This window comes from Dipodomys merriami, unplaced genomic scaffold, assembly GCF_024711535.1.
Source record: "Dipodomys merriami isolate MVZ:Mamm:240054 unplaced genomic scaffold, mDipMer1.0.p SCAF_19, whole genome shotgun sequence".
In the NCBI taxonomy this organism is placed as follows: Eukaryota; Metazoa; Chordata; class Mammalia; order Rodentia; family Heteromyidae; genus Dipodomys; species Dipodomys merriami.
Window position 1 is genome coordinate 17713005 of NW_027203270.1, and position 22946 is coordinate 17735950.

Here is a 22946-nt window from a genome sequence, read left to right on the forward strand (position 1 = left end):
GCTGTGGCTCAAGCAGTAGAGCCACTCACCTTGAGCTGAAGAGCTGAGGGGCAGCACCCAAGCCCAGAGTTCAAGCCCCACAACCAACAAAAAAAAAAAGAGAGAAAAGAAAAATATGTGTGCTTCAAGTAGTAACACATTTACCTAGCTTGTTAATGTAAAGTTCTGAGTTCAAATCCCAATACCACTTTCAAGTGGCATAGACCTTGGTCTTGACCCCAAACCTGCTTCCTAGTTCTCTTCCCGGCTGCACCCCTTGCCACTGTTGTTGACTTCCTCTTTGCATTCACAGGAGCTTCCATAATGCTCTAGCTGCATAGTAGTCAGCTGTGTACAGATGGGCCTAGTCCTAGGGTCATCTACCACTAGTTAGTGACAGCAAAGGATTTTGGTAGGCCTGGGAAAAACTCCTTTGATGCAGAAAACACTGGTCGGGAGATAGCATTGGATGCAGATGTCTGCCAACTTGTTTGGCATTCATCAACAGCTAACACAAGGAACATACGTAACCAGGCAATCTCTTAAGACAGGCTACCTGGGAGAAGCTGCTCTCTGCAGACTTCCATCTTGTTAGGGGACTATAGCACTGACCCCCATGGACCAGTGCCCCACCTCCTACCACAGCTCTGTCATAGTCACTGAGGAACTTTTTTGGTTTCCGTGCTGGATATGGTGACTCAAGCTTATAATCTTTGTTTTGTTTTGTTTTGTTTTGGCCAGTCATGGGCCCTGAACTCTGGGCCTGGGCGCTGTCCCTCACCTCTTCAGCTCAAGGCTAGCGCTGTACCACTTGAGCCATAGTACCACTTCTGGCTTTTTCTGCTTATGTGGTGCTGAAGAATCGAACCCAGGGCCTCATGCATGCAAGGCAAGCACTCTACCACTGAGCCACCTTCCCAGCCCTCAAGCTTATAATCTTAACTGCTCGAGATAGGGAGATTGGAGGATCACAGTTCAAGGCCAGCCCAGGCAAAAAGTTTGGGGAACTCCATCTCTTTTTTTTGTTGTTGTTTTTGTTTTTTGTTGGTTGTGGGGCCTGAACTCTGGGTCTGGGTGCTGTCTCTCAGCTCTTCAGCTGTAGACTAGTGCTCTACCACTTGAGCCTCAGCCCCATTTCCGTCTTTTTCTGCTTATGTGATGCTGAGGAATCGAATCGAGGGCCTCATGCATGCAAGGCAAGCACTCTACCACTGAGCCACCTTTCCAGCTCCAGGGAACTCCATGTTGATCAATGCCGAGGCATGGTGATATGTGCCTTGTCATCCCCAGTGACATGGGGAAGCACAAGCAGGAGGACTGGCCGCCCATACCAGGCATAAAGTGAGTCCCTATCTTGAAAATAATACACATAGGCTGAGCACAAGTGGCTCATGCCTATAATCTTAGCTACTCAGGAGGCAGAGATCTGAGGAGGTAAGGAAATGTGGCTCAAGCAGTATTGTGCCAGCTAAGAGCAAGCAAGCCAACCCAGAGCACAAGGCCTTGAGTTAAAGCCCTGGAACAGACAAGAAAGAAACTAACACAAAAGAGGTTGGAGCCATGGCTTAAGTGGTAGAGTACGGGTTTAGCAAGCATGAGGCCTGAAGTTCAAAATCCCAGTAAAATTAGTTTGAGTTAGCATCCATTGGCTGTACAAAATGGATATCTCCACAGGGAAGCAGCTGGGTCTTTAAAGATACCTCAGTGTTTCTGCTGGAAGAATTTTTGAGAGGTTAGAGGCATGGCTCAGTTGATAAAGTGCTAGCCAGTGAGCGAAAGCGTCAGGTACCAAGTTCAAGTTCTGATCTTGAACCTAGAAAAAAGGGAGCAAAAGAATTCTGACTCTGTCTTCATATATGCCAAACCATTGGAAACTAACCAAAATATGTCAATTGCAGGGTTGAGTATTCTATTTCTGGGAATCCAAAATGAGATGTGGAAAATTCCACATCTGATGTGGTGTTCAGGCACCTTAACAATACTGTATAAAATCACCGTCAGGCTATATTTATAAGGTATAGGTGAAGCAAATGAGTTTCATGTTTGGACTTAGTCTATCCCCAGAATCTCATATATATGGTACAGATATTCTGAAATCTTTAAAAAAAAAAAAAAAAAAAAGATCCTGAGATTGGAAAACACTTCTAATCTCAGCATTTTGTAGCCAAGTATATTGCCTGAGAACTAGGTGTGAACCACATGTGTGGGAGGGGAAAGCAGGGAGTGAGGCAGTGGCATGGAGGCCTAGAGGTTTCTCCAGGCCTGGCTATGGAGTGAGGCCAGCAAGCAGAGAAGCAGGTCAGGAGACATGCATCTTCCAGGGTCAAGCCTCTGGGGAGAAGAGATGTCCTTCCTGATCATAGTGGACAGTAGTGAAGACCTTTGCCAGTGCAGCTCATGCTTTGTAGAAGTCCTGCCTGTAACCAAGGATTTGAAAAGGCCATTCAAGCTGGAAATGTGGCTTAGTGGTAGAGTGCTTGCCTAACATGCATGAAGCCCTGGGTTTGATGCCTCAGTACCATGTAAACAGAAAAAGCTGGAAGTGGCATTATGGCTCAAGTGGTAGAGTGCTGGCCTTGAGCAAAAGAAGCTCAGGGACAGTGCCCAGGCCATGAGTTCAAGCCCCAGGACTGGCAAAGAAAAATAATAAAATGAGTGAATCTGCCCCAAAGCATATCTTGAGGCTTGGATGGAGAGTGCCCTTGTGCTCAAAGGTACTGCTCACACCAGGCATGTGGCCATATGTGACTTAGTGGTACAAGTAGCTCTGGCAGGCAAGGCCTAGGCTTCCTTTGGCTATATGGGTTGGTATGAGCTCCTCTTGGGACTCCCCCATGTCTTCTGTCCTGTCTTAGGAAAGGTGGTGGAAGCCCTCACTGACTTGGTTTCTCTGTTCCCCTTTAAAAGAGGAAGTAATAAGGGACAGATTACAGGAGGAAGATACTAGAGTCTATTCTTACTCCCTCAGTGTATGGCTGAGGGGTCAAATAACCAACTTTAGGTCATTAGCTGGCATAGCCCCCAACCCACAGGATTGGTAGAACATAACAGGTCATCCCATTTGTGACTGCATGTGAGTCTATCACTCCAAACCACACATGATGAGTGTATATGCTTGTCTTGTTCCCGTCAGTCCCCCTGGTGGTGAAATAGACCTACAGTTGGCCAGATTAAATTCTGCCACACCATCTTCCCACTGGAGGAATACCAACCTTCCTTATGAAGAAATGAGGTTCACATCTAGGAGGTCGCTCAAATAGTAGAGCACCTGCCTAGAAAGTGTGAGGCTCTGAGTTCAAATCCCAGTACTATCCCCCCCAAAAGAAATGGGCTTCAGAATAGTGGCAGAAAATAGATGAAGAGTTTATAGCTGCACAGATTTCAAAGCACCAGTGGCTGGAAACACTGGCCATGTCCCAAAATATCTCCATATTTTGGGAGCCTGCTCCTTGCTCTCCTATTGTGGGTGACATGCAGCAAATGCCAGTTGTCACTGGGCCAGAATAGGGAAGTGTGCTGGCACAGGGTACCCACTTGGGAAAAACACACAGGTTATCTTGCCTTCTGTAGGCCACATGCGAGCGAGGCTTTGCTGCCATGGAGGAGACTCACCAAAAGAAGATTGAAGACTTGCAGAGGCAGCACCAGCGGGAGCTGGAGAAGTTGAGGGAGGAGAAGGACCGCCTCCTGGCTGAGGAGACCGCAGCTACCATCTCAGGTAGGTAGGAGGGGGCACTCAATTCAGAGATGCCTACGTCCACTGCCTTGCAACCAAGCTTGAAGTTTAATTTGGACAACAGCAGAGACAAGGAGTCTTTCCAGAACAATTGAGAGCCAGCTGCCTGTGACATTGCAGGACCAGCTCCCCACCTCTGTCAGACCCTCTGACAGACACTTGTGGAAGAAACACATCCTGGCCTGAGCACATGGATGCCATCCCTTCTCCCGTTTTGTCACAGCCTTGAGTGGTGTGTCTTGTCATCCTCTGTTGCTGTGTAGTGGCATCATGGTGGGACATTATTGTAGTGTCAACAAAGAAAGTGTGCCACTTGCTTGTTTTACAAATTTATCTAATTGGTTTTGGGTTTTCTAAAACCAGAAATAATATGCCTATAGTCCCCTGGAGAGAACTGGTATGGAAATTCTCCCCGTCTTTGTACCCCTGAGAATGGGTCTATGAGAGACCAAGCTTATCCTGATGGCAGTGGTGGGTGAATATTACACTAGTCTATCCTCCTTAGTCTCTTGGGAGGAATGACAGTAGGAAGGGCCACCACAGTGTGCAGCTGCAGCCCTGGGTACTGAGGGCCTTGTCTTCCTTACAGCCATTGAAGCAATGAAGAATGCTCACCGGGAGGAGATGGAGCGAGAGTTAGAGAAGAGCCAGCGGTCCCAAATCAGCAGCATCAACTCCGACATTGAAGCCCTTAGGCGGCAGTACCTGTGAGTTGCCTTTCCCTTCAAGTACCTGAGGATAGCTAGGGGTGGCTAGGAGTCGAGAACCCTGCCTTTCTGAGAATGTGAACCTTAGGGCTGGTCCCAGAGAGGCTATGAGGCCTTGGTGCTAAGTCAGCCCATACCACCCTCCTTTCCATAGGCAGACATGGCCCACTGGAGCTTCCTGTATTAAAACAAAAAGTAATCACTAAATCCAAAGAAAAAAGTACAATAAATTATTTTTTTATTTAATAAATTTTATTCTCATGGCGGGGAGGGGGAAGGAAAAAGGCCACCTACTTGGTTCCTCTCAGTAACACTCGACTAATTTTCAGGCCTTAAGCAGACCATGGGCACTTGAGGCAGTATTTCTATTTCCTTTTAGTCCTGTCTGCTTCCCCTTCACAGGAGGGAATTATAAATGACATTTTAAAATCCTAGCTTGTCCAAGGCAGATTACCAAGATCAACTAGTTCAGTATCAGTGCTATTTTGTCATAAGGGGTTGAGAGCCTGGCCAGGGCTTGGTACCCAAGACTCCATGGCTCTAAAAACCCCATATGTGTCAGACACTGGTGGCTCACACCTATAATCCTAGCTACTCAGAAGGCCAGGATCTGAGAATCACAGTTCAGAGCCAGCTCAAGAAGAAAAATCCTGGAGATTCTTATCCCCAGTTAGCCATCAAAAAACCGTAAGTGGAGCTGTGGCTCAAAGTGATAGGGTGCTAACCATGAGCAAAAGAGCTCAAGGACAGCATCCAGGCCCTGAGTTTAAGCCCAATGACTGACCCAAAAAAAAAAAAAAAAATGTATGCAGAGCCCCTCTGAAAAGGGATTTGTCAGGGCTGGGTACACACATTGGGAGCAGTGAATGCATTCAGGCCCAGGCCACAGCAGCTCATACGGCATGTATGTTCACTTGATTGGGCTGATGACAGAGTTGAGGCTTTCATCCAAAAGTCTTCAGCTTCTGCTTCATCCACCGAACATGGCCCTTCTGGATCCAGGGTGGCTGAGAATAGCATCCTGAGGGCTGTTTTCCTTGTATGGTTCCTGGGCTTTCAGATGATACAGAAGATGGAGTTCTAAAAATAGTTCTCAAATGAGAAGAGTCCCATCCTGACTTCTCAGAAACAGATGTCTGTGTTGCCATGGTAACTAGATTCTGTTCAGAGTGGTATCACCAGAGAGGTGCCATTTGTGGGAGTCCCAACAGTACAGTGGAGCAGGCTAGACATGGAATCAGTTGTGCAATGCACTTCTGGCACAGGGCTAAATGTTGTTGTCTCTGCAGGGAAGAGCTGCAGTCAGTGCAGCGGGAGCTGGAAGTCCTTTCGGAGCAGTACTCACAGAAGTGCCTGGAGAATGCACACCTGGCCCAAGCGCTGGAGGCCGAGCGGCAGGCCCTACGGCAGTGCCAGCGTGAAAACCAGGAGCTTAATGCTCATAACCAGGTAAGCCCAGGCTGGGTTAGGCTTCATCCTTAAGGTTATCCTGAGGTTCTCTGTGACAATGAAGTAGATATCCCATCCCTACAGCATGTCCTGGATACCTAGTATGTGGCCTTCTTGCTATTCTCTGTCTGTTGCCAGAAGCTCTTTGCAGTTCACATGAGGCTGCCCTGCCACAGTGAAACCAGGTGCTAGAGTCTCGAGCCACTCCCTTCAGCCCTTTCAGGACCCTAAGTCTGGTGGCTTCTCTGAGCCTCCAGTTCATTGCTGAGCATAGCCTGTGGCTCGTCCCCAGAGTCAGAATATTCCATTCATGGGAACTGGGCTTTACATTTATAAGTATCAGATCATTCTCATAGAATTTGCTATTTCTCCCATCCAGGCCCGACCCTACTCAGCTTCCAAGATCAGATGAGATTGGGTGCACTCAGGATAGTATAGGCATCGACTGGGGAAAGGGAGAGGGTTGGAGGCAATAACATTGGGTCCTGTGTGAAGTTCTCTGCTGGCACTAGATTCCTGTACCAGCACCATCCTGTTTTCCTCCTTGGCCCCCTGAGCCCACTGACATGCTACATGGGATCATGCATGAGGCTGCCCAGGCACCATCACTACAGTGGCTTGAAGATTTCCCCTTGCCAGCCAAAAAGAAAATTCAGGAAGTGGGAAGGTTGGCCAAATCCTGTAGGAACTTATATGTGACAAACCATGACACAAGGAAACATTGTTAATAATAGCAGAAAGGCATGAAAGTTTGTGCTATAAAGATGCAGTCAGCTCTTTGCGTCTGCTGGTTATGCATCCACAGATTTGACTAAATGTAGGTAAAAAATACTTAAGGGGAACAAATTGTATCTGCAATGTACAGACTTCCTTGTACTCTTCCCTAAACAATGCAAACCAACTACACATAGGGTATCTCCATGATACCCAGTATCATAGAAAATACTTATCAAAACGAACTCTAAGAAATGGAAACAAGAAGGGTTTTTTTTTCTTTTTTGCTGGTTTTTGGGTTTTTTGCCTGTTTATTCATTTATATATAAGAGGAGGCACAGAAATGGAGAGATAATGGATGAACGAATTCAAAAGTGGTACTCACTAGAAAATGAACTATACAATTTGTAGGTGGGAGTGGGAGGGAAAAGCTGGGAGAGAGCAAGCAAAGGTGTGACATTGTTCCAAAAGAAATGTACTCTTGGGCTGGGAATGTGGCTTAGTGGTTAGAGTGCTTGCCTAGCATGCATGAAGCCCTGGTTTCAATTCCTTAGTACCATATAAACAGAAAAAGCTTGAAGTGGCACTGTGGCTCAAGTGGTAGAGTGCTAGCCTTGAGCAAAAAGAAGCTCAGGGACAGTGCCTAGAGCCCTGAGTTCAAGCTCCAGGACTGGCCAAAAACAAAAAGCCGGGCGCCAATGGCTTACGCCTATAATCCTAGCTACTCAGGAGGCTGAGATCTGAGGATCGTGGTTCAAAGCCAGCCTAGGCAGGAAAAGTCCATGAGAGTCTTATCTACAATAAACCACCAGAAAACCAGAAGTGGCACCATGGCTCAAGTGGTAGAGCGCTTGCCTTGAGCTGAAGAGCTGAGGTACAGTGCCCAGGCCCAGAGTTCAAGCCCCATGAACGGGGGAAAAAAAAAGAAAGAAATGTACTCTGACTTATGTAACTGTAACCCTTCATAATACCCCTCATAATAACAGTAAAAGATTTTTTAAAAAGACTATGGAGGGGGGATGTGCATAGTACCATACTACTTTTTTTAGTGACTGCAGCCTCCACAGATTCTGTTACCTCTCACGAGTCCTAGAGCCAGTCTTCAACCAATACCAAACAATACTATTTGCAAATATCCAGGTAATAGCTTTTTTTTTTTTTTTTTGTCGGTCATGGGGCTTGAACTCTGGGCCTGGGCGTTGTCCCTTAGCTCTTCAGCTCAAGGCGAGCGCTCTACCACTTGAGCTACAGCGCCACTTCCGGTTTTCTGGTGGTTTTATTGGAGATAGGAGTCTCACGGTCTCTCCTGCCCGGGCTGGCTTTGAACCGCGATCCTCAGATCTCAGCCTCCTGAGTAGCTAGGATTATAGGCGCGAGCCACCAGCGCCCGGCCAGGTAATAGCTTTTAAGAGGCTATATCACACAGCCTTAAATGCTATACCTCACACATAGTAATGTTAAATACTCCTAGCTTTGCTGCTGCCGTGTCTTTGCATACTGGTGGGAGAAATGACCTTCCCAAGTGCAGGGGTAGCTCTGTGGAAGGTCTCTGTTCTGTTGTGTTGCTGTCCCTTAGGAGCTGAATAACCGCCTGGCTGCGGAGATCACAAGGTTGCGAACACTGCTGACCGGGGATGGTGGTGGGGAGGCAGCTGGATCACCCCTCACACAGGGCAAGGATGCCTACGAGTTAGAGGTAATGAACCAGGCCTTACATTACATCCTGAACAACAGAGTGAAATCCTATTTCAAAAAATAGAGGGGAACAAAGTGATTCTGATGTCAGATAGGCATGTAGTTTTCTCCCATTATGTTAAGATATTTACCAGTAGATTAAAATTTCACCACATAAATGCCTCATACTAATGAAGACTATACTGCACAGTGGAGAAAATCAGCTAGGTAAGTATGGCAGAAGTGTCCACCAGAACAGTGTGTCCCATGTCTTGTAGCTTCCATCCAGGAGACCAACAGGTCAGCAGCACTTAGGTCTTGAGACTAAAGCATACAATTGTTGGGACTGGGGAGGATGGTAGTTGTATTTTCCTTCTTCCTAGTTCTCTTCATAAAGAGGAAGCTTTATGCAATCTGAAAATTCTATTTTCTGCTGGGTACTAGGCTCCATGGTACATAGAGCAGCCATCCATTTGGCCGAAAGTCATTTTTTTTCTCTCTCTTGCTCTGTTGTCCTAGGTCTTGTTGCGGGTCAAGGAATCAGAAATACAATACCTGAAGCAGGAGATCAGCTCTCTCAAGGACGAACTCCAAACGGCACTTCGGGTAATGACCTCACTACTAGAGTTGGGCAAGGAGGTTGTGTTCCCTGGCTTGGCACTGCCAATCTGGAGTTTTACTTTTTAAGGGGTCAGTGTTCCAAAGTCAAGCTCTAGAAGTGAGCAGCCCACCTGGCATGGCCATCTGGTTGTCATTTCATGTTTCTGGGTACTTGAGCAGGAGCTATGATAGCCAGAGAAATGTTCTAGGGGGTAAAAGGAAGGCCTTGTCTTCCATCCAGAATTAGGCCTGACTTGGCTCCTCTAGGAGATTCCTGGATTCAAAAAGAGGGAGGCAGGCCCGGCACTGGTCGCTCACACCTGTAATCCTAGCTACTGAGGAGGCTGAGATCTGAGGATCTCACGGTTCAAAGCCAGCCCAGGCAGAAAAGTCTATGAGACTCTTATCTCCAATTAACCACCAGAAAACCAGAAGTGGTGCCGTGACTCAAGCGGTAGAGCGCTCGCCTTGAGCTGAAGAGCGCAGGGACAGCGCCCAAGCCCCACGACCAACCAAAAAAAAAAAAAAAAAAAGGGGAGTCAATGGAATTTTTGACACAGGGTTTTCCTGGCTGAGCCCACTAGATGTACAGTCAAGGCCACACCCAGCAGGCAGAGGTCTATCCTTTTATACTGACTATCCTGTCTGCAGGGCCCATTTGTTTTTCTTTATACTCAGTTTCTGCCTTCAGAGAAGGTCCATGCGTTCTGGTACTGCACAGGAGAACAGTAAGTTTCCCAGCTGTAGCCAGGTCTCCTCAGGAGAGTGTCAGCCCCAAGATGGGTATTGATAGAAGCTGGGAATTGACAGAAGCCTTTTCCTCTAGCCATTGCTGTCATTTGCTTCTGTTCCTCATTTCCTAGGACAAGAAGTACGCGAGTGACAAGTATAAAGATATCTACACAGAGCTCAGCATTGCCAAGGCCAAGGCTGACTGTGATATCAGCAGGCTGAAAGAGCAGCTAAAAGCAGCTACAGAAGCGCTGGGAGAGAAATCCCCTGAGAGCACTGCTGTGTCGGGATATGGTTAGTGCTTTGAACGATTGCTTCTGGGGCTCCTTGGATGTTAGTCACAATGTAAGGATCCTGATCTCATCTTCTTGTAAAGCAGGAATGCAGGAGAGGGCCCTGCATGCGTGAGCTGCCAGGTGCTACCCTTTTTCCTGCATCTCAGAGTAAATGCTCTGAGAAGCTGTTCCATCAGCACATTTCCGTAGTAAAATCGTTTTGTCTGTTTTCCAGAAGAACTCTACAACTGTGTGGAAGCTCTTGCTGGTTGTTTAACTACAGGTTTTACCATAAAATCTGAAAAGGCCCTGCATGAGGTAGAGGAGAAAGCACCTACCTTCTCCAGTAGAAAGCAGGACTGACTCTTCTCTAGATTGGCTAAAAACATAAAGGTGCTATATAGGACAGACCACCAAGAGCACTACAAAGCCACACCTTGTCAGATACTTTCAGAAATCCATGATTCTTATTCTTTCTGACCTTGAAAGTGATTTCTTTTTCCTGGTCCTGGGGCTTGAACGCAGAACCTGGACACTATATCTGGGCCTCAACCACTTGAGCCACAGCACCACTTCCAGCCTTTTCTGAGTAGTTTAGTGGAGATGAGTCTCAGACTTTCCTGAGCAGACTGGCTTTGAACCACAGTCCTCAGATTTCAGCCTCCTGAGTAGCTAGGATTACATGCATGAGCCACCATCACCCAACTCATAGTGATTTTTTTTTAGCTTCCCACAAACAGGAAAATCTGTTCAAGCTCTCCAATATAGTATCCAAGGAAGTCAGCTTCTCTCATTAGGCAGCCCAGGAGCAATAGCCATGGCAATACTGGCACAACCTGCAAGAAGAGCCCTTGGCATGGCCTCTGGAAGGTTGTCAGGATATACAGCAATATGGCCTACTAAGGTGCTACAGCAGTGGCTTCTGAGGTGAACTTAGAGTGAGAGAATGTGGGGCTGGGAAGGTGGCTCAGTGGTAGAGTGCTTGCCTTGCATGTATGAGGCCCTGGGTTCGATTCCTCAGCACCACATAAGCAGAAAAAAAAGGCTGGAAGTGGCACTGTGGCTCAAGTGGTAGAGTGCTAGCCTTGAGCTGAAGAGCTGAGGGACAGCGCCCAGGCCCAGAGTTCAGGCCCCATGACCGGACCCCCCCCCCCCAAAAAAAAAAAAAAAGTGAGAGAATGTGTGTGTCTTTAATCTGTTTTTTGTTTTGTTTGTCAGTCGTGAAGCTTGAACTCTGGGCCTGGGGGCTTTCCCTCAGCTCTCCAGCTCAAGGTTAGCACTCTATCACTTTGAGCCACCTTAACTTCCATTTTCTGGTGGCTTATTGGAAATAAAGAGTCTCATGGACTTGCCTGCCCACACTGTCTTTGAACCGTGATCCTCAGATCTCAGCCTCCTGAGTAGCTAAGATTACAGGTGTGAGCGCCTGGCTGATCTGTTTTGATACCTCCAGAAACTGCAAACACAGAATGTGAACAGAGCGCTGATCATAGAAACAGTAACCTACCATAAGCACAAATCAGGATGTGTGAAATGCACATGGCCCAAGCACATACATAATAGAAGAGAATGCAGGTTAAAAAAAGGTCAAGAAGATGTTTTGTGTTGACCTAGAGAGCGATCCATAAACATATTAAGTAAAAACTGAAAAAAGCCTACTGCAGTATAACTCAATGTTTGTTTTGTCCAGCCTTGCTGGGCACTGGCTATAATCACACCTGTAATCTCAGCTACTCAGGAGACTGAGATCTGAGGATCACAATTTGAAGCCAGGCCAGGCAGAAAAGGCCATGAGACTACCAGAAAACTGAAGTTTTGCTGTGGCTCAAAGTGGTAAAGCACTAGCCTTGAGCAAAAGAGCTCAGGTACAGTGCCCAGGCCCTGAGTTCAAGCCCCAAGATGAACAAAAAAGAAAAAGCCTTGATCTGACCTTGTTGTTAAGGAGAAACAGTACACAAATGAGTAATGGTGCAGATTAGTCTGCCTAGCAGATAGGGCAAGTCTAGCTCAGGAGCAAGCTCCTCTCCTCTCTGACTGTCCAGGCAGGAACACCCAACCCATTCCTCCTCTGGTTCTTTGCCATGTTCCCTGAAAGGCCCACTGTGTGTTGCAGTTATTGTTTGACTTACCCTAGACTGTTCAAGTAAATAGCTAAGTATACTACACTGGTGAGCTCAGAGCTTTAAATCGTCTGATTTCAGAGGGTTTTTTAGAAAACAGAGGTAATAGATCTGTTTGTTCCTTTAGACATAATGAAATCTAAAAGCAACCCCGACTTCCTCAAGAAAGACAGATCCTGTGTTACCCGGCAACTCAGAAACATCAGGTCCAAGGTAAGAAGGGTGCCCCTGCTGGGGGCTTGAAAATGGTGGGAAGAGGAGACACAAGGCCTAGGCATTGGCCAATCCCAAGCCCACTACGGGCCCCAGGTCCACGCACCAGTCCAGCCCCATTATGGGCTGGTTCTGGAGGCTTCAAGTTTTGCATCTTTTGTGTACCACCTCCTTACCACACCAACAAAGGCCAGGGCACAGAAGAATCAGCTTTTTTGCCTTCTAGGCTAGCCTTTATTCCAGCCCCTTCTAAAAGCAGCTCCACTGTCCTGTTGTTGTGTCCCTGTGTGCCCTGGTCATCAGACTGACAATGTGTCTTTGAGAGACCAAACTGTCTACCGTCCCTCCCCAGCTATGCAGTGGCCAGTTCCCAGGCTCTTCCCAGTGTCAGCCTTGTGTCTCCAGGGTGAAGGGTGGAGGGGATGTGGCCAGCATGCTGCATTAGGATTGATTGTGTGTGTGTGTCTTATTTTTGCTTTTTCCTCTGACAGTCCGTAATTGAGCAGGTCTCATGGGATAACTGACTCGCGTCCGCTTCCAGGTCCCCAGTCGTGTAGGTAAACCACTTCCTACCACCACCCACTGGCCTGCACGGGGCGGCTCTGCATGCACTGCTCACACCTCCACAGCACACACCTTCATAATCGTTACTTTATTTCATTTTTCTCAGCAAGCACACACAAAGTCCATGAGATGTCCCAGTAGCTGTCCTGGGGAGCTTACTGGCACTCTAACCCCTTCACAGAGCTGAGCCCACCCAGCTAGGTGGGCAGGTGTGATCTCTGCACAGCCCTGAACTCACACACCTTCTCTGGAAACAAGCCATTTACCCTGTGTCAAAATAGGCAGTGGCAGAAACCTGCTGTTCTTGGCAAGTGAAGACTTCCCAGGAGCTCCTGACACATGGAGCTGGTCCCCACTGCCCAGCTCTTGCTCTCTCCTCTCTTCCTCCTCTCCTCCTTCCCTTCTATCCCCCCTCCCCCCGCCCCGCCCTCTTTATTCAAGAAACTGAGCAGCACACCATGTGCAGCAGCTGGGGGAATGGCTGAGTAAATGGCCTGGTGACCACATGTAGGGAGGATGAGTATCAACTGCCCCCTTTTTTTTGTTTTTTCTTTTGGTGCCAGTCCTGGGGCTTGAACTCAGGGCCCAGGCACTGTTCCTGAGCTTTTGTGCTCAAGGTTAGTGCTTTGCCACTTGAGCCACAATATCACTTCCAGCTTTTTTTTTTTTTTAGAGATGAGTTTGTGGTCTTTTCTACCCAAGCCGCTTTGAACTGCGATCCTCAGAGCCCAGCCTCCTGAGTAGGACTACAGGTGTGAGCTACCAGCACCTAATAAGGAATCATTTAACAACATGATAGGCTTGATTCTTAGGCCTCATGGGAGATGCCCTAATAAAGGTGGTAGATGGGTGGAATCCACCTGTTTGAGGAAGAACAGCAGGAAGGTGCTGTGTGGCTGCCACTCAGTGGCTTTGACAAGGAAGCACAGCTCAGGGATGGCACAGTGCTGCCCTGCTGACAGTACCCAGGTGCCAGCTCCTGCACACCAGCTTACCATTTCTCTAGCCTCCTGGCCACCAGCAAGAAACATCAGCCTGAGGCTCAGATGAAAGGTGTTGGCTTTAGGAAGAGTACAGAACACCCAAGGGCTTTAGCCTAGTTGAGTATTCTCCAATCCCAAGTCATTTGTACCTAAATGTATGACTGAAAACTTAAGTCTAGGGGCTGGGAAGTTGGCTCAGTGGTAGAGTGCTTGCCTTGTATGCCTGAGGCCTGGGTTCGATTCCTCAGCACCACATAAGAAAAAAGAAAAAAGCCGGAAATGGTTCTGTGGCTCAAGTGGTAGAGTACTAGCCTTGAGCTGAAGAGCTGAGGGACAGCGCCCAGAGTTCAGGCCCCACGACCGGACCCAAAAAAAAAAAAAACAAAAAACTTAAGTCTAGGCTTAAACATGACTTAAAAAAAAAAAAAGTCCAGGTGTATTTAAGGAATGCATATATAAGCTAATAAAAATATATGTAACCAAAAAAAAAAGTAAAAGGAAACCTAGGCTCAAAGCTGATGAATTCAGCCATTGCCTTTGAACACTTGAAAACACTTGGGAACTTGGTGTACACTGGGTGATTTGGGCCTTTGAATAAGGCCTAGAAACAGCTGGAAAGGGGGCAGGGACACTGGAGGAAACAGTGCTATGAGGTTTCCAGGCATGCACATGACCCCGGGCAGGGACATGTAGACAAGCAGAGAGCTCAGCAGCAAAAGTCTAGCTGGTGACAGTGCTGGATTCTGGGAACAAAGGGCTGAGAAGGGCTGCTGGGATGAGTCCCCACTTACAGGGAAGATGAGGGAAGGGTAGAGGGAGACCTAGAGACAACATCCCATGGTGCTTTCTCAGGTTTTTAGGGAGGGTGGGTTATTTGGTGTGCAGGGCACGCTTGGGCCCAGCAGAAAGACAGGGCTGTACAGCCATGCTGGGGACACCAGGTACTCTGTGGGGCTGTCAGTGCTCCCTGAATCCATTTGGAGCCTTCTTGTAGTCTCACATAGAGACAGGAAACAAGTTGGCCAAAACTAGCCTCCACTGATGCTTTTTTATATGGTCTCTGCTGTGCCGTGACCGGTGTTTTCCAGGAATAGTCTTTACTGCCTCACTCGGTGCTGTAAGTCAAAGCAAGTTAGTTGCTTACCAGCAGCACAGCCTATTCGGAGACTCACAGCAGAAATAGGTAGCTTAATTCTGTTGTGAGCTTGTGGGGGCCTAGCTTAATTCTGCTGTGAGCTTGTGGGGGCCTGTATCTGAGACCTGGGGGGTGGAGGAAGTATGAGCCCCAAAGGGAGCCAACTGTACCCAAAGCCTACAAAAGCAGTACCCCAGGAGGGTGGCAAGAGATGAGCATTGCGGGGATGCAAGGGGCAGCAGGGTTTGGCCTGCTTTCTACCCTCAGAATTATGAGTATAACCAGCTGAGCTTACTCTGCCTGTGAGCCATCCAATGCCTACTGTAGCCTGGCCCTATTACCTAGCTTCTGTTGCCGTATGCAGGGAGCAGTCTTGGAGGGCTGTCTGCGTGTGTTTCAGGAGCAGCTGCTGACTGAAATCCTAACTGAAGGTCCTATAGCACTGAGCACTTAAAGCAGTACAGGCCACCCCAGCCATTCTCCAGCTGACCTGTCCCAGCAGGGACTTAGTGCCAGGCTGCCTGTCCTGGGGTGACTGGATGTTCTGCTCTGTGCTAGCCAGCTCAGTCTGGCCAACATGGGACATCTTGAGACAGGGGTCTCAAGCAGGTGTACACCTGCTCATAAGCAGTAGTACCCCAGAACAGAAAGCACTCAGAGCTCCCCTCTTTCTTCAGCCCAGGAGGAAGCTGAGCCCCAACCTTGGGAAGAACCATTGAGCTGCCCCAGTGCTAGGGCGCCACAATTGTGTGGGGGTCCAGCAGGTAGTTTCACACTGCCCTGAATTCTGCCTAAAACTAGTCTGAGTGGGAAATAACTTTGGATTCCTATTTAGTGGTAAAGCCTGTGCCTTGCCAGCTCTGTGTGGGTGAGACTCAAACAGCCTATGAGGCTGAGCGCTGCTGACCACTAATACAGGAGTTGGCACTGTGAGAAGCCAGGCCCAGCTGAAACCCAACCGGCTTTCTAAAAAGTGCTGCTGTGTTTCTTGTGTAGATGGAAATTTGTAAGGGTAAATTGGGAAGTAACCTTTCCTGTTAGCAGCCTGTCCTTTGTTTGGGGACATCTAGTATTCCATGTATATAGACTTGTTGCTTCTCCATTCCAGAAAGTGTCAATAGAACACAATGACACATTCCTAAGCCCGCAACCTCTAGTGGCCCCACCCCTCAGTTCCCATCAGAAAAAAGCTTGAGGTGGGGCAGGATGGCAGCCCCAGGGAGCAGGACACTCATCCTGACACAGGTGGTCAGGTTGGTAAGCAGAGGCACGGAGGTGCCCACATCCACACCAAGGAAGGTGGTGGAAGCAGCACAGGGCCTTTCCCAGCTGGGCCAGTCTGCTTGCTGCTCACGATTCCAGAGTCCACAACTGCACTGCTTAGACACATCCTCATTTCTCTTGAGTTCTCCGTTTTCCATCCAAGTGAGAGTCTGCAGGAAAAATACATTCCACCAGTAACATTTCACAGAGTGCTGTGCCCAGCATGCCCACTAATCAATCTCAGGAGACTGCCCCTCCGCCTCTTTGTCTGCGCCTGCACACCCAAACCGCTTGGGCACCCATGTCGGTGAGTTTAACACCACTTCTCCTTCCTGCCCTATCTCCACCAGAGTCTGAAGGAAGGCCTGACGGTGCAGGAGCGTTTGAAGCTCTTTGAATCCAGGGACTTGAAGAAAGACTAGCTGCGTCCTGGTCCACTCAACACGCACTCTTCCCAGCTGGCAGCGGCACAACCCGAGCGTGGCTTCTTGTCTGCACCTTTGTTTTTTATTGTACTGTCAACGTTAGCTGTGGGTATGGATGCATGAGAGACTGGTGTATGGGTTGTCTGCACCATTCCCTGCTGTGTTGGTTCTGACTTCTCGTTGTCTTTATCACAGCTTTTTCCCATGGTATTCCAAAAGTAGTCAAGCTCAGGCAGTGGGGTGAGCAGCGCCCTCCCGCTGTCCCAGGGCACTCACTGTCAGTATTAAGGCACAGCAGCCTGTTGATAAGCTAGCCCTGCCTCTGAGCACAAGTGCAGGAAGCTGCCTGTGGCTCTGCTCTGCTGCATGAGCCTGAGCACTCACAGATGGACACAACCCTGCTGGGCACAGCAGAGCCACCTGGCTGTCTTGGTTTGGCCTACGGTGGCTCGCCAGCCTGGTTGCTAGAGGAGGAGGAGGCCTGGGGTGGGGTTACAGCCTACAGGCATTGCCTTTTTGGCCTGGGAGGATAGCATTTGTATTTGTTCCACTAATGCAGCTTAGAACCACGCCCCAGATAATCCTGGCAAACCTTTCACAACCTGGAAAATGTTGAAAGCAACCATTCCTATTTTTGTTTTTTATTAAATCTTGCACAAAACCCCTGGCCCTCTCATTCCTTCCTCCGCCCATGCCTCCCCTGTTCTGCAGTCTCTGTCTTCCAGCTGCTGGGATTGGTGGCCTGCAGCCTGGGGCTTTGGCTGCCAGAAGTGAAGAATCCCTTCAGGAGTCTCCAGAGGGGAGAAGGTTGCTGGGTTTAAGTCTTCCTGAAGAAAAACTCATGCTTTTGAGAAGGCCCAAGAGGAGGTTCCATTCAAAGTCAGGAAAGTCCAGTGGGTGGTCAGAACCCAATGAGAGAACAGCCAACAGACCGTGCTCAGGACTCCAATTGATCATGGCTCTGGAAAAGTTCCCTTGTGGTATCAGCTTGTGTGTGGTAAACCCTAAAGTGAGCCGGTGCTAAAAGTTAGCTTTTCTAACAGTCTGAGTAGGGCCTATTTCCTGCCCAGAACAATCTGCAGCACTTTTTGAAAATCTCTTGTTTCTGTTCTAGTCCTGCTAAGATGCAAACATAAAGCCCCAGCTGCTAGGTCCACTGACTCCAGGTCTGGAGCTCTCCTTTGTGCTAATGCAAGGGTTGGTTGGACTGTCTCTGGGGACATGGATACTTGGAGAGAGAAAAGTACAGAAATTCTTGGTCAGTTTCTAGATGAGTTAATCAGGCTGACTACCCCCAGTGAGTGCAGGAGGAGGACCGAACCTGGGAGGTCAGAAGGCTGCGGCCCACCCTATGTGCTCTCCTCACTGGGATGCACACACCTCTGCTACTGTTCCATGTTCCCAATAGCAAGAGCAAATCAGATGTGTTTAACAATCTATCAGATCACCAGTGTTTTGAGAAATGCCAACATGGGAATGTGCTGGACACACTGTGTATGTGTCTGAGGACTACTGCTTTCTCCACTGAAGCATGGTTTATGGTTCCTTGGTGACCTCCTCCTCCTGCATCACTTTTGATGAAAGCAGGTCCACCACAGGTAGAAAAAGCCCTTGTTCTTGTCATCATTTTCTCTTAGGAAAGGAACTTGGGGTTTGCAGTCAGGAGATAAGCAAGTGGGCACCTGCGCTCCACCCATCCTGCTAGTCAGGGTTCCAACTTCACCCCAAGAGACACGCTGCCTAAAAGGCTGGTTCAGTGTGTGGGGATGACCAGGAAAAAAACTGGATATATTCTGGCTCCTCTCTGGCAAAGAGCTGGCAGCCTGGGCAGCTGTCAGCAGTGACACGCAGGGATGGCTCCTTCCTGGGTCAGGATGAGTCTGTTTTCTGCTGGACAGTCCTGTCCTCCAGCTGGAGTAACCAGACAGGAAAGACAAGGTGGCCCAGGTGCATTCCGGAGGGAAGAAGAAAGAACTGAGCATGTGGAAGTGGACTGTGCAGTGGCCAGGAAGGTCCTTCTCCAGGCTGCCTGGGTGGCAGGGGCTGTGGAGATGACTGGGAGCCTCAGGCTGCTCCTATAACAGAATAGCCATGGCAGGGTTTCCCTCTTTACAGCAAAGAGAATGGTGAAAGGCATACATTTCACAGTTTCGAATGTTTTCTTGTGAATGCTCATTTGAAATGGGCCAGGTACCTGCAAGCAAACCATGCCAGGAACAAGAGCACAAGCACACACAGAAGCGTCATCTGCTGGTCAAGTTGCCAGCATGGGATGGCAAGCAGGGGACACTGCTTCAGGGGGTCCACTGGCCACAGTCTCCCTAGTAAGAAGCAGAGCTGCAGGCAGTCCGGAGGAAACCAAGTTGGAAATGTGGGCTCAGTGAGTCAGCTTAAGACAGAAGGGCCCTCAGAGACAAGCCTGCCCTGGGAAAAAGTGTGCAACTGTGAACTAGGCAAGAGGATCACAAATTTGAGGCCAGCCTGGGCAATTTAGCAATGAGGCAGGTAGTATGTCACTCTGTGGTAGAGAACCTACCTAGCAAGCGCAAGACCCAGGGTCAATGCTTATTTAGCACTTACAAAAAAAAAAAAAAAAAAAGCACCAAAATTTTGACGCTTGAACATGTCCATGAGTCTAACTGACCACTTGACAGGATTTGGTGGCCGTGTGGAAGGACAGCGTGCCTGTACCCCTATGAAGCATGCCAAGGAGTGAGTGCAGTCCTTTTCACCTCTGCCTAGTGCCCTCCCAAGGAGGTACCTGGGTACCACGTGGCCAGAGCCTGAGGCCAGGGATGGTACCCTAGCCTGGCAGGATGTGCCAAATCCCTGCACGCACATCCCTACCAACAAGCTGTCTCTAGAACCAAGGCTGAATATGCACTACCAGGCCTCACAAAGCCTGATGTCAGGGAAAGGGCTCAAAGCGCAATCTGGAGTCACTGTACCTACGTGTACACATCTGATACGAGCCATGAGCCCGCAGACTCCTACCTGTACTTAGCAGCAGGTGAACACTGAAGCTGCAGCAACAGCACTGGTCCCTTCTGGAAAAGGGAACATAAGCCAGCACCTCATTTGCCTGCGTGCAGAAGAATGCCTGGTCCTCTAGAAAGTGGTCTCACTTCTCTAGAAACAGGTGGCACTTGCCTTCTCAGTTCCTTCTGAGGCTGAAAGTGGAGTCCACGGGACGAGAGAGCCACTGCACAGCCCAGATGCATGGGCTTGTTTTCCTCAAACTTTCCTGTATGTGGGCTGAATGGGGCAAGTAGTATAAATACTGGTGACAAGTGACTGCAGGGATTTTTGTGACAAAGTTTGTGTGGAATTTTCCTTTTTTTAATTTTTTATCATGACACCCCTTTCTCAAGATGGGGAGGAAGCGCTGGGTGCAGCCTTGTACTCTCCTCAGCATTTGCAGAACATAAGTTAATGACTATCTTTTTTAAAGCCCCGCCACTGAAAGTTTTAAAGAATCTGTACAGCATCTAAGGATCACCATCCATCACACCCACACTCGTTCACTAGGAGAATTAGTGTTCTTGTTCTTGGTAGAACCTTCAGAGTCCTCACATAAACGCAGGGAAGTAAGGGGAAAGGTCTGCAGGTAGAGGCCTGTCAGAGGAATTGCAGCTGAAGACAAAGGCCTCTGGTGGCCTAGGCACCACACCTCACCTAGCTTCTCACAGCTTTAGGCTGCTTAGGGGCAGGCTTTGCAGAGCAGCTATCTAGTTACAGCTGATCGCACAGTGGCAGTCTCAAAGCTTCCAGTGTGTTTCTGCACTTCAGAGCTGTAGGAGGATCCAAGGTTCACTGAGAGCTTGGGTTATGATTTCCATATTTTTTTGTTTGTTTTTTGGTCGGACATGGGGCTTGAACTCTGGGCCTGAGCGCTGTCCCTCAGCTCTCCAGCTCAAGGCTAGCGCCCTACCACTTGAGCTACAGCGCCAATTCCGGTTTTCTGGTGGTTTATTGGAGATAAGAGTTTCATGAACTTTCCTGCCCAGGCTGGCTTTGAACCGCGATCCTCAGATCTCAGTCTCCTGAGTAGCTAGGATTACAGGCGTGAGCCATTGGCGCATGGCTTTTTGATTTTCATGTTTGACAGAGCCTTCCTGGCACACAGTTTAAATTCAATGTAAAGAAATGAAGTTTGGGGAAACGGGCATCACCAGATTCAGAAAAATCTTCTGCAGCCTGCTATGGTCAACATGTCCTGGGGTTTTTTTTTGTTGTTTTCTGTTGTTTTTTGTTTTTTTCCATTTAGAAGATAGCCATATCACCTTGCTGGTTTTATTTTAGCAAAGAATAGATTGTAAGAACTCTAAATTCATTATTGTGTTGTTGCACAAAACTTCAATTGAAAGAATATTAAATGATTTTAGGAGTTTCCTTTGAATGTATCTACTGCTCAGATTTAAACTCAAGTCCATGGTGATATTTATGAAGCATAAACTACCCAGTGGCTCCTGGACAATCCAGTCTCAGTGACCTTCCATACACTGCCCTCATATCAGGGTGAGTGTCTCAGCTCCGTGGTCACAAATCAGACTTCCAGCTGAGGGGAGGAGTCATCCATGAAGGAAATGTACAGACCACTTCTGCTATCCATTCAGCTGTCACAATAAAGGTTCAAACAACAAGCTCAAATCATCTTAGCTGGTGTTTAATTTCTGTTCAAAAACTAAATGATTTTGGTTACCACACTAGAAATTATATGCAGAATAAAGGTTCAATGAGTGGAGCCAGCTCTCATCTCAGGCCTGAGAAACCCCTGGGGCTGCGGAGCTGAGCACTGAGCAGACCTGAGCTTGCCCCACCCCCACTGACAATTCAACACTTTCTGGTCCAGCTTTTGGCTTTTTTCCTACAAGCTTGTGATCAAGTGTTCACTACAATTGAAGTGCTGCTTTATTCAAGATATTTATTTCTCTGTATGACATGCTAGTCCTGTGGCTGATCACTCTTACTTTGTGAATATCCCTTCACTTTACATGAGCTATATCATAATAAACTATTTTTGCATCACCCTTGGCGTACTGTGTGAGGAGTGTTCACTGACATGTCTGCCACATACCTTTAGGTCACAAGTCAGAAACTGATTGGCAGCTTAGCTATTATCTAGAGTGGGGTGGGTTTTTTAAAGTTTTCTAACCTTTTTCTTTTCCATTTAAAAAACTTTACAGCCTCAAATTCATTGTGTGTGTGTGTGTGTGTGTGTGCGCGTGTGTGCGCGTGTGTGCGCGTGTGTGCGCGTGTGTTGCGAGGGATTGAATCCAGAATGCTTGGCAAGCACTCTACCACTTGAGCTATGCACCCAGCTCTTAGTTTGAGGGGATAGGATCTTGCTTTGTCTAGGCCCAGAAGCTGGAATTACTGGCAGTGTGCCATCACACTAGGCTACTTTGTTTTAAATAAGGAAGACTTCAAATAAATTCAGCTTTTATATGTTCACATGTAAGCCACAATAAAATATCTTACATCCAGAATCTAAAAACTTTTAGGGGCTATTAAAACACAGTAAGAAATTCTGATGGTGCTGCCCTCATTAGCCAGGTTCTATAACTTTTCCACCCTGCCCCTCTTATTATTTAAAGGAACTATGAACCCAAGGTGTCTAGCATGCTAGACAGTCACCCTGCCTCCCTCTGAGCCACATTCCCCAGCCCTGAAGTGAGGCCTAGGCTGGCCTCCCTGCAGTCATCATGTCTTGCCCTCTAACAGAGTTGCAGTAAAATTGTATCTTGTTTTAAAAAACACATGCTATATCATGATTCAAGACTTAGACAGGGCTGGGAGGTTGGCACTTGCTTCATATGCAGGAGGCACTAGTTTTGCTTCCTCAGCACCACATAAGCAGAAAAAAAAACTGGAAGTGGTGCTGTGGCTCACGTGGTAGAGCGCTAGCCTTGAGCTGAAGAGCTGAGGGACAGCGCCCAGGCCCGGAGTTCAGCCACCACGACCAACAAAAAAAGACACACCACTATAAAATTCAACAAACAGCACTCAGTATGATATAACCTAAGTAAATTTAAAATAATGAACAATTATTTTCACAGCTCCTTTAATCAAGTGCAAGTTGCTCCCACCTCTAACCCTAGCTAACTCAGGAGACTGAGATCTTAAGATCACAGTAAGAATCTGTAATGCTTTGATATTCTTTCATCTCCACTTAATCACCAAAAAGCCAGAAGTGGAGCTATGGCTCAAGTGGTAGAGTCCCAGCCTAGAGAGAAAAAGTGCAAGGCCTTAAAACACATAATGTGTTTTGCCTGTTTAAAAAATCAATAGGGGGGCTGGGAAGGTGGCTCAGTGGTAGAGAGCCCTGGGTTCGATTCTTCAGTACCACATACGCAGAAAAAGCTGGAAGTGGTGGT

At 48.0% G+C, this 22946-nt stretch overlaps 1 protein-coding gene across 5 annotated transcripts in view; it reads left to right on the forward strand.

The window, feature by feature from the left end:
* The window catches only part of Mprip (myosin phosphatase Rho interacting protein), a 145863-nt gene extending 124266 nt beyond the window's left edge, over positions 1-21597 (forward strand). For 3 of the 5 annotated variants that reach the window (XM_070027537.1, XM_070027541.1, XM_070027540.1), the window contains 8 exons: positions 3550-3697; positions 4305-4422; positions 5712-5871; positions 8162-8281; positions 8779-8865; positions 9723-9885; positions 12114-12199; positions 16495-21597. In XM_070027537.1, the coding sequence (XP_069883638.1) occupies positions 3550-3697; positions 4305-4422; positions 5712-5871; positions 8162-8281; positions 8779-8865; positions 9723-9885; positions 12114-12199; positions 16495-16566 (954 nt within the window). In that variant the 3' untranslated portion in view covers positions 16567-21597. Of the gene's footprint in view, positions 1-3549; positions 3698-4304; positions 4423-5711; positions 5872-8161; positions 8282-8778; positions 8866-9722; positions 9886-12113; positions 12200-12690; positions 12757-16494 lie in introns of all 5 variants that reach the window. The other 2 variants (XM_070027539.1, XM_070027538.1) reach the window with 2 other exon arrangements.
* The last annotated feature ends 1349 nt before the right edge of the window (positions 21598-22946 follow it).